At 36.3% G+C, this 12,357-nt stretch overlaps 1 protein-coding gene across 1 annotated transcript; it reads left to right on the top strand.

Moving 5' to 3' along the window:
• The first annotated feature begins 124 nt into the window (after positions 1–124).
• UbcE2H (ubiquitin conjugating enzyme E2H) lies at positions 125–10,751 on the top strand. The gene is made up of 5 exons (XM_028317497.1): positions 125–326; positions 6,970–7,046; positions 8,413–8,580; positions 9,108–9,236; positions 9,982–10,751. The coding sequence occupies exons 1-5, from the start codon at positions 274–276 to the stop codon at positions 10,164–10,166; spliced, it is 612 nt and encodes a 203-aa protein (XP_028173298.1). The 5' UTR covers positions 125–273; the 3' UTR covers positions 10,167–10,751.
• Positions 10,752–12,357: the final 1,606 nt, after the last annotated feature.

Below are 12,357 nucleotides of genomic sequence, written 5' to 3'. Positions count from 1 at the left end.
TGTCTATGGATTAGGTTAAGGCTACACTCCAGGATTTCATCAAAAACCTGTTACAATAACGTTATTTCCTGACATATTTTGAAAAATGGCAACATTTCTTCATTACACATCACCTTCGAAATTTTAGTCTATGGTGTGTGTCCATTGTTTTTCTACAATGTTATTTTTCTGACTGCTGCTGGTGGACGAAAATTTTGGTCTCGCTGCGTCGTGTGTGACTTTGTGATAGTGTTCGTGCCCGATATTGTGATTTATTCGAAATAGATCACGAAGATGTCGTCGCCGAGCGCTGGGAAACGCCGTATGGACACAGATGTCATTAAACTGTATCCTTTCTTTGTTATCGTCACTACAAAGAACATTGCATTAGAGGGCCACCATGTAAATAAGTGGCCAAAGGGCCATCAGCTGATTGTCATGGGCCTTGGTAAAATCGATATGGTGGTTGTGTATGTTACTTTTCTATCACAATTCTGGCATACAAAGTGGCTGGAAAATGTTGGCTAAATGATTCCTGTCACGGCAAGACCTTTGGCTATTTATCCGTGATGGGAGCGTGCATTCTTTGTGTGGCTCCGTGGGCCTACGTATCTATATATATCGCTTAGATAAACAGCTACTACGTAGGTAGGTGCGCGATAGTCTTCCGTGTATGTTAGAGACTAATATTTCGTAATTCGTATGTAGGCCACGGTCTCGATTGCGTATTTTTCTGTGTTGCCTTACGGGCCGCGCTTGGATAATCCTCTGTTTTAATATGCATAATTAATGATAATGAAAGACAATTGCATATTCTACTCACTGAGTGCTCTATTCATTGCTAGATTAGGTAATAAATTGCCTTTGTCAAGATATCTATTCATAGAAAAATTGCTGATAACTGAATGTTTGTTTTTTTCAAATTAATTTTATCAAAAATAAGTGGATTTATTTATCACAGGAAGGTCACACTGAAGTTCATTATTCTTTTGATATTGTGCCAAATATGAACCAATGACCTCTAGCTGTTTAAATTAAAATACCATGCATGATAAAAAATACTCGTACTAGCATAATAATTAAAACTACTAAGAAAACTTTAAACTTTTTTGTTTACAAAAAGCATATTATTGAATGATTCATGGACTGGATTAAGATTCTAGTAATTAAATTGTTTTCATGATAAGTTGTCTATTTCAAAAAGTTAAAATACTGTTTTATGACATTTTAAATGCATTTAAATTTCTTGTTGCAGTAATTCTATGCCTAGTCAGATAACAATATTATGTATTGCAAAAGACTGGAATGTTTAGATAGTTATCTAAAGTAACAAAATAGATATCATGTCATAGACATTTTGTCATTAGTAAGTCCAGTCTGGTAGCTTGCTAATTGAATAAGTTTGAGTGGCAAATTAGTAACTACATAATATAATATTTTTTATTACATTTTAATAAATGGAAACACCAGGCAGCAAAATGGCATTAATGTTGCTAATATACTCCTTTCTTTGGCTCAATTCTGTTTATTTACAAAACTTTTTGTTTGTTTTTTAATCTTATCTGTGTTGCATTGTTAGGAAAATAATCTACTTCACTTGTTTGTACATAATTTATAAAAATGTACACCTTTTTCCTCCCTACTGCACCTTTTCTGTAGCTATCCATTGTGATTTGAGCTCAGAATAATGATTCATAAATCAAAAGTGTAGAGCTTAAAATTAAAAGTCAATTTTATCAATTTGTCTAAAAAATCCTATTAAAAACTGGACCCAACTTTCTGTTATACCAAATTATCAATACAATTGAGAATTAATTTGTCAGATAATAATAGCCCTTAATGTTTATTATTCTAGTTTATTTTTTTATTTGCGCAAGCATATCATTTACCAGCCTGTTTTCCAACATTAATTTATTGCAATGTGATTGTTGAGTAAGCACATTCATCATTAATACTTATCTAATTAAAATTCTTGAGACTTGTGGAAACTAACAACTAAAAGTTGCATACCAATAACTAAAGTTTGCCTGCCAGGAACTCTTAGTATTCTTTTGTTCAATTTGATGCCATGATGTGTCATGCTTTAGGTGAATCAGGAAATAATTTTATACACTAATTATTTTAGGTACAATTTTGTAAAAATGTTACATTACTTGGCAGCATAGGGTATGCTATTTTTTACTTACAAAAATGGCTATAAAAATCAATCATAAATTATAAAAATACGGAAAGACAAAGCCGCGTCAACTGCTTTAATTGCAATTTAATATTGTTCGTATTATTTAATATAAAATATTCGTCATTACCTTCACTCATACAATTTCTACTCAAGTTAAACTATGCTCTACAGTTGCTAACATAAATTAGTCATTTTTGTCGCAAAATCGCACCTATTTACATCCATTAATCTAACGCCCGTATTCACAAACATTACTATGAGGTCTCACAGTGCCCGTGGACGCACAGGGTGACACGAACCAGTCACAGAGCTTTATTCAACGCTGTGCGTTCGATTTGCTGCTTCACTTGAGCAAGCATCGTTTGTCAATACGGGCGTAAGTCATCTTTGTCGCAAAAACTGTTAATCTTTACGGCATGTATTTAAATGCGTTTATGCTCAGAATGCCAACTTCTCAAAATGCCAACCGCTCGCAAAATGACAACTTCTCAGAATGCCAACTTCTCGAAATGCCAACTTCGCGAAATGCCAACTTCTCAAAATGCCAACTTCTCAAAATGCCAACTTCTCAAAATGCCAACTTCTCGAAATGACAACTTCTCATAATGACAACTTACAATTATAATGAATGCAGGAGCAGTGAATGCTACCACAAATAATAAAAATAATTAAAAAGTCCATATATTTACAATATCTTTATTTGTTACTATACAATCAATCAATACACTAGGGTCGTATCGCATCAATTTCTCATCTCAAATGTCCATTGAATGACATACACCTATATAAATTGTTACAATCATTGTCAAAATCGGATAAACAAAAACCAGATAAGGTCACAGTACACTTTAAATCATAACTTAGTGTATAGCGGAAAATAATGTTACGTTATGAGGGTAGTTGTAAAAAATGCACAAGTTATACTTGTCAAAACTATATCGCCCTTGTAATGTGTTAATTTATCTAGTAAAATAATTGTTTTGCGGTTACAGACCGTACCTGGTTTTTGTTTATCTGATTTTGACAATGATTGTAACAATTATGCGCATGTCATTGCATGCGCATGTCATTCAATGGACATTTGAGATGAGAGATTGATGCGATACGACCCTAGTGTATTGATTGATTGTATAGTAACAAATAAAGATATTGTAAATATATGGACTTTTTAATTATTTTTATTATTTGTGGTAGCATTCACTGCTCCTGCATTCATTATAATTGTAAGTTGTCATTATGAGAAGTTGTCATTTCGAGAAGTTGGCATTTTGAGAAGTTGGCATTTTGAGAAGTTGGCATTTCGCGAAGTTGGCATTTCGAGAAGTTGGCATTCTGAGAAGTTGTCATTTTGCGAGCGGTTGGCATTTTGAGAAGTTGGCATTCTGAGCATAAACGTTTAAATGATCTTTTTAAATTNATTGTCCCAATCTTTACGACCATAAATAAGCCCTTATAATATTCAGCTTTATTTGCCGTCGACATAAACGCATCGGCCAGACATCCAGTATTGATTTTTCGTCTGCAATTTACGTACATAATTAATAGCTACATAGGTACAGTCAACCGCACGTCAAACTACATTTTCATTGCAAAATAGCACCTATTTAATATTACATTTAAGTCTTAGATTAATCTAAGATTTAAGTAAAATGCGCCAGTGTTTAAAAGTATTACTTAATGTACAACGGCAACAAAAGCTTGCTTTCGTTATTGGTTTACAAAGTTAATTATAATTATAATACTTTTTCGATAAGCAACTTTCTAATTACGAAGCATTAGATTAATCACTCGGATTCTTTTTAGAGCATTAAAAACCCATAAAATAATTAATCTAGTCTCAAACAATGAACATTGTTCATTGTAGGTAGCTTTATTAATTTCAAACGCGGGTTTCTCTTAAAATACGAAATTAACAAATCCAGTATTTCAAATGTTACTATAGCCTGACCAGGAACATAAAAACCCTCGCCATGTTGCGGAAAACTAATGGTACTAATTTCTTTTAATGGCAACAGTAACTGAAAACTTCATTGGCCTGTCACCTTGCATGTCAGTCTATTGCTGTCAAAGCGTAAACAAACTTTATTTTAAATGTGCGCAATCGATTTTGTGAATTAAATTGCTAAAATCTTTTTATAGTCGTGAAAGAAAAGTGGTTCACAATGTGTTAAAGTATTTGTCGAAGAGAAATACTAAGGGTTCGGACAATATTTTCATTGAATAATTTTTCCGACAAGGGTGTCAAATTGACTGACATGTTTATCGTATAGTACAGTCCACTATGAAAATTAGCTGTGGTTTGTTTCAACTACCTATTTTAAAGTTTTTTGTCACTTTCTAAGTGTTGAATTTTATGGAATTGGGAAAGAAATACCGAGTTTGAAGCGTTCATGAGCAGACATTGCAGTTGAATATTCAAGTTCTGAATTTGATTATTGATGAATAATAAAATAAATCCTACTAGCTCGATTAATGGTTTCATTTAATTTATTTAAACCAGGTTGCCTATAGTAATATTTTTTCGTTAATTTATGAAAATATCAAATTAGCCCTTATTCCTGAATCCTGATACATAAAGTTAGCCTATTAATTTAACACAGGTACGACTGTACTCAGTGTTGCACTATCAAATGCAATTGAAGCGCCTCTATGCCAGGGTTTTTATGTTCCTGGTCAGGCTATAATATAGTTATTTATTCCAATCAGCAATAATTTAGATTTTTTTAACCTACTTCAAAAAAAAGTATGTTCTCGATTCGACTATACGTTTTTGTCTTCAAAGTAGAGAATGCAAAAGACAATGTTCATTATTTATTTAATTTATATTTCTACTGAAATTAAACAAGTTAGTGTAAACATAACTCGTTTAATGAGGTTCTTATTATATTCAACCCACAAAGGTTTCAACGCGGAGGACATTTCAGAGGGCTGACCGCATGTTCTAAGGTCGTCTGCAAACTAGCGACAACGCTTTTGTTTGCGCTTAATTTCCAATTTGTTACTTACAATCTCTCCATACAAACCTACGTAGTAGGATACTTCCTACTAAGAAAAATATTAAACAGGATGTAGCGGACAGACGATGGCATATTAACACTAAGTTAAACTCTTTGGCACCTTAAAACTATTTTTAGTAAAAAATACGGTCTGTTCTGTTGGCGAATGTCAAATCTTATTATTAAGCCTCTACATTTTACACAATGCTTCTTTTAGGATAACTTCCGTACGTATTTTTGTGCGTATTTCCTACTTGGTTTCGTGAAGCGATCACGAGATTAATTCTTGCTTCGTCTAGAAGGCAGTCACGAAACTTTTTCTATAGGCATTGTACTTCAAAAAAGGGTCCAAACACCCGTCAATGACCCATGACCTGAGGGTGGCTGAGCGTTGAACCCCCGTCGTCTGGTGCATTGCTTTTCCATTTTCCGGCGCCTTCAGACAAAATCGATCGTGTGCACGTACCCTAAAACCGCACGCCTATTGGTTACGTTTTACTGGAACTTATTATCGGAGACTAATAAGTTTATTTGTTGTTTAATTACTTTGTTTTTAAATGAAAGATGACTAATTTTTTTAGGGTAATGATTGTCTTTATCGTATCGTTAGTGAATATATTAATTATGTGCCTTTTTTTAGAAAATACGTTCGTTTTGATGAGATCATCATCAAGTAAGGCCCAATTAATAACTGTGATATGATATGACTCATTTAATATGCCGAGTATACGTGTTCCGACAGAGTAGAATAAGACCACCACAAATCTTCCAGTAGAAGTCGTAAAAGATGACTAAAGAACAGAATAATATGCGTAATTCAAGCCTCCCCAATTTGGCCAGCGAGTTAGTGTGGGCCAAATCCTCCATTTCCCTTTTTGTTCAGTTTCTGAGTAATGTATAGGTACCCGGGTAAAACCAGACTACCTGGTTTTTCTTTCAGTTTCCATGACCATGCTGATATTAGCTGTCATGGTTGTTGGTAACACGAGTCCCAAAGCAGTTAAATATTAATAATGTCATTGTGACAGGTCGTTATTTTTTATCTATAAGTATTCTATTAATATTTGGAATAGCACAGATTACTGATACATATTTTTATGTTTAAGGGCTGATTTTTCAATCGTCGGATAACTTTTAACTGAAGAATAAGTTTGGCACATTGACAGTTTTAGTACGGGAAATATGTCAAAATGACAATGTTATTCTTCAGTAAAAAAATATCTGACGATTGAAAAATCAGCCCTTATTTAAGTAAAACGGAGGTCATTAATGTTATTTATTTTACTTAAGGCTACCCCAAAGATTTTGGCTTTTTGTTGCCACTACCAGCATTCTTCAGGTCATCAATCCATCAAACTAGGGACAGACTAAATTGCCCCTGCTTTTACTGATCAATGAAAAATGAAGTTGATTCTCCATGCAGTCTGGGACACCAACCGTATCGTCATGTTATTTTATCAATAACAATAAGTATGTTATGTATGATTTTGAGTTGCTGTTATCTAACATTATCAGCTTATCTTTAGTGGTAAATTGCCTAAAAGCTTGGTAATGTCGGGCAATGTAGTTCAAAATAGGTTAAATGACGCATGACGAATCACATTTTAAAGAAACGCAAGTTTAGAAATTACGCACTTCATTTTTTGTTACTAGTAAAAGGAGCATAGAAGATTTGGATTGCTTTTTTGTTCGATTTTTGTGTTGTTGATCTTATTTAGATGGCTTGATGACTCTGTTATACTATATTAATTTATAATACTCTGTTTGTTTCTTATTTTATTTCTTGCAATCGATTTCCTTAACATATTTTATCAGCATTGAAAGTAAGCACGAGGTGACCATTCTGGGCGGGCTCAACGAGTTCTGTGTCAAATTCTTCGGGCCCCCGGGCAGTGAGTATACCCTCCGTTTATATACGTGCATATTTCACTAACTGATCATCATCATCATGACACATATCGTATTTCAAATTGCACGTTAGTTGTCGCAGGACCGACATGGAAAGTTTTGTGACAACTGCATTGGAATTCAAATTACAATTGCCAACAGTGATTCTTTTCACTGAGATCACCTTGACAAATTGCCAGTGTCCCTAAAACTCGAAACGTATAAAAATTATATTACACAAATTATACAGGGTGTTAGGTATATGGGTTTGTAAGCCGAGACCCAGCCCATGTTAACATACTCGAATACTATAGTGGTGTCAGAATGGTCTGGGAAAGGTACCATTAAGTAACTAGCTGATTCAGTTTTTACTCTAAAATGCGTCGTGGTGAAATAGTTAATTTTAAATTTGTAAAATAGTACGACAAATCGGCGTTGATAAAACAAATAACAGAATTTATTGTCATTTTAAACAATCCCCCAGGAAAATCCGTCCATGTAAAAATATTCAACATAAGCCAGACCCATTTACCTAACACCCTGTATAGTGCTGGGCAGCATCTTAATTGCTGTCATCCTGCACACAGTATCTTCACACCACACTTATAATTACCACAGCCCACAATATGCAGTATCTAACGGAGGTATCCATGGGCGTACCCAGGGGTTGAGGGTAGGGTTACCAGGTCCAAAAACACAAAAGCCGGACTCTGCTTCATTTGGCTGGACATTTTACCCTAAAAGCAATTACTGTCATAGTTCACGAGTGAGTACCATCATCGGTTGCCCAACGTCCTGATGCGTGCGCTTCATATTCCGGCCGTAAAAAGCCAAACATGTCCGGCTATAGCCACCTGGCAACCCTAGTTGTGGGCAAAAGCTAGATCTGACTTGCCCCACCCCAGGCCAGAAGCTGGGTACGCCCATGGAGGTATCCCTCTAACACCACACCATAACTTGCCGTTCCAAATTTCAGACTGCATAAGATTGGTAATTCATTTATGGCAAAATTTATTAAATTCTTTAATAAATTACCACAAACTGTTGTAGAACTACCCATTCATAAATTCAAAGCACATATTAAAAGTACTTTAATGATAAAGTCGATGATTATTTAAAAGATAAAAATGTTTGGGATGTGTAACTGCCTAGCTCGCATAAATATTTATAACTATGTATATTTTAAAACCTGCAAACCTTTGAAAAAGAGGCTGACAATAGTGACTGAGTTTCTTGCGCTGCTTCTTCTCAGCACTGGCCCATTTATTGTCCCGAAGCAGTGGTAGGGTTAATACTGGGACGTGTAAAAGTGCTTTTTAAAAGCCTATTTGCAGAAATAAATGAGTTTTAACCGACTGTTCCTCCTTCCAGCCCCGTACGAGGGGGGCGTGTGGCGAGTGAGGGTGCACCTACCCGACCACTACCCCTTCAAGTCGCCGTCCATCGGGTTCATGAACAAAGTCTACCACCCCAACATCGATGAGGTGTCCGGGACTGTCTGTCTGGACGTCATCAACCAGGCCTGGACCGCGCTTTATGGTGAGTAGCTTGTTATTTAATAAGCTAATGGGAGTTCAGATACCAGGTACTTTTTAATGGTTTGTCAAAACGCGATCTCTCCAGGATTTCACCCGCGTTTGACGTCACTTACGTTTTACGTTACTTGTAGGTTTAATCGATAAATCATTGATTTTGTGAATGGTCTTCATTTCCCTATTCTTATTTTTTTGTTTCATCGGTTCCATGACAAAATTCGAGTTTTTTCTTTTTTAATTGGCAAACATATTTAAAGTGAAACCCCAATATGCAATGTGTACTGTGAATATCATAAAATTGCTGTTGGTGTTTACCTTTATTTATTTATTTATTATCAGAAAATGTTTATTTACAGACAAGTCCAAAACACATACATAATAATATAATTACATTTACATATATTACTTTATTATTAAATAAAAAATAGTGTGGTGTTGCCACTTAAAAAAATAATAACGAGTAACGTTATTAATATAACGGTATTTAACAAATAACGGTATTTGGTACAAAATCAACTCCTTCGTTTGCAGACCTGTCGAACATATTCGAGTCGTTCCTGCCGCAGCTGCTGACGTACCCCAACCCGATCGACCCGCTCAATGGCGACGCGGCCGCTATGTACCTGCACAAGCCTGAGGAGTACAAGAAGAAGGTTTCAGGTAAGATATGTGACCCATTAGTGTCTAGAGCGTTAGTTTAGTTCCCAATCTTATTTGAGATGCGCCCCCTTTCGACCATACAAAAAATTCCGCGCCCCCCTCCTCCAGTCAAGATTATTTATTAGTCATTAGTCATAATAATATATGTTTATTGCATCATGTTGGTACATTTACATTTATTGGTCGCATCGAACAGTCTGGAGTGCATTCTCTCAGCGGTCACAGGTTTCTTACAGATGGCCCGCGCCCCCCTTTAAAGGTCTTTTTGGCCCCTCACTTTGGGAACTAGTGGTCTAGACCTAGCCAGTTCCTACCATAGATCACCTCTGGGGGTTTCTAGAAACCTAGCCAAAGTGAATTCTTACCGCAGCCCACTTCTAGGGGTCCCTATTTACCTAGCCAAAATGATACCGCATCCTTGAGACTCTATGGCAGAATCGACCAATTACTCGTTGTGAAATACATCATCTTCTGTTTGTTTCCTCTAGTTGAGCACGATCTATGATTTATGTTTATATCCTTTAACTTAGTACAAACTTCACTTAAATTAGGATCAGATGGCACTGTGTAATATTTATTTGCGAATGTGGAGATGAAACGTCCTTGAGAAAACGAAACATTTAATTACTATTATGTATCGGGCTTTAACTTTATTAAGTAGCACATCCTTAGGAACATCCGCCTACCACTTTCAGCATAATTATTCAGGAAAAAAGGCTATAACCTACACCACATCGCCTTCCAGACTACGTCCGGAGATTCGCGACCGAAGAAGCGCTGCTAGAAAAGGACGCGATAACAGGCATGGGGGGCGCAGCGCCCACGTCCTCCTCGAAAGCCTCCAACGGCACCGCCAACAACAACGCCTCAGATACAGAGAGCTCTATGAGCGACTTCAGCGACGACGAAGCGCAAGACATGGAGTTATAACGTAAGTTAGAACGCACAGTTGCTTGCTCACTCAACACTGCCGTTGTATAGTGCCGATGGCTAGGACCGTTTGACTGATAAATTTCAAGTAATTCGATTTTTGTAACGCTTTTTCGATTGTGAGATATTTCGCGGTTGGTTACAGTTTGACATATTCGGTAGCACGCTGCGAAACTGAGATTGGCCTAGGATGCGCGCCGTGATAAACTTTTATCGATTTTACACGATAAGCCCATACATTTGTCGCCTAAAATCATCGATATGATTTTATCACGGCGCGCATCATGCCCGGTAGATGTGTGTTGAAAGTTTCAATGTGCACCACGATCAAATTTTATCGAGACATTTTACCGATTTTAAACAATAAGCTCATACATTTTGTCGTCTAAAATCGATATAATGCCACGATAACATTTTATCGTGACTAGCATCTTAGCCCGCCTGGTATCGCGACGGACTGTGCTACCCGTGGTGCTACCGTTGACGCTAGATGTTCATTGCAAATCTACCATCCATTGCAATTATTGCAAATCACTGACGATTATCTTTATAAGCCACCTAGCTAAACACTGGCATCTTATACACTCGAAATAAAAGCGATTTCGCAACAAATATGTATAACTTTAACTTGTACTTAGTGTCAAATTGAAATCAACCGTGATTGTGTCAAACAGTTAGGCCTCTGATCTGAATGTTCTCTTGATCTTTCATTTATGCCCTGATGTTTATGAATTGGCTGCGGGATGCGGATTTAAAGATTAGCTCACAAATGTCTTCGCCTTCCTTCTACAACTGCATATATTTGAATTATTGTGTCGTCAACATCTTTCTGCACCGCGTTGATTTTTCAGCAATTTTTTATCTTGAATAAATGACAGTGTGAAATAAAAAGTAGATTTCATCAGGCATACACATCATAACAGCCAATCAGTCGGTCTATCTATGCCTATAGCTGGCCAGATGCAAGGTCTCCGCGGCCGCAACTAACTCTATGCGTGCTGTCAGGGTATACGTTAAGTTCTTCGCTGGTTCTGTTCGAGTCAGTTTTTGTCTATGGTTTTATCTATCCACATTTTTAGGGTTCCGTAGCCAAAATGGCAAAAACGGAACCCTTATAGTTTCGTCATGTCCGTCTGTCCGTCTGTCCGTCTGTCCGTCTGTCCGTCTGTCACAGCCGATTTACTCGGAAACTATAAGTACTACAGTGATGAAATTTGATGGGAATATGTGTTGTATGAACCGCTACAAAATTATGACACTAAATAGTAAAAAAAAGAATTGGGGGTGGTGCCACCCATACATGTAACTGAGGGATGAAATTTTTTTTTTCGATGTACATACCCGTTGGGGTATCAATGGAAAGGTCTTTTAAAATGATATAAAGTTTTCTAAAAAACATTTTTCTTAAAGTGAACGGTTTTTGAGATATCAGCTCTCAAAGTCGTAAAAAGTATGTCCCCCCCCCAACTGATTGAACCTGTACCTAAAAATGAGACGCACCTTCAAGTAATTTATGACGGTGACGTGGGATTAGTGGGGCACTGGAGTTGTATTTATTACATTAATGGAATACTGCGTGTGTACGATAGTCTTGTTGGTGTTCTAGGAAAATCGCAAAAAATATATGTAAAAGCCTTGTTTCCGTATCTATCGGAGTCATGTATTCAGTTTCCAAGTGTTCAGCGACAACCGAATACTATTGATTGTGGTTTGTTTGCCATTGCTTTTGCCACCTCTTTAGCTCGGAATATTTATAAATACATATATAAAATTAATATTCATACATAAAAGTACAAGGCAAAATATCGGGAGAGTTTAGGCTCCATTCACCAGGTGTATAAATTGACATAATAAGTTTATTATATTTGCTGCTACGGAACCCTTTGTGCGCGAGCCCGACTCGCACTTGGCCGGTTTTTTTTAAATGGCAATAGTATTATGGAAATAACTTACTGTGTATTTGAAGCATCAAAATATTAATGTGTATTAACAATTAAAGCATTTTCTTCAAAGAATCATAGATAATAAACTGATTGCGAAAAGCCAATTTCACTTTGTAATCTATAACGTCATGTCGACTGCTCGAAAAATATATAAATCTAAAATCAAATTGTATTTTATGGACCACTATTGCCAATTTTAGAATATAGTTTAGCATCAGAGTAAATGCTCACGAATATTATCAACGGGG

The sequence above is a fragment of the Ostrinia furnacalis genome, unplaced genomic scaffold, assembly GCF_004193835.3.
Source record: "Ostrinia furnacalis isolate ACB-3 unplaced genomic scaffold, ASM419383v2 OfSCF6287, whole genome shotgun sequence".
Classification (NCBI taxonomy): Eukaryota; Metazoa; Arthropoda; class Insecta; order Lepidoptera; family Crambidae; genus Ostrinia; species Ostrinia furnacalis.
This window is presented reverse-complemented; position numbering and strand designations above follow the sequence as displayed.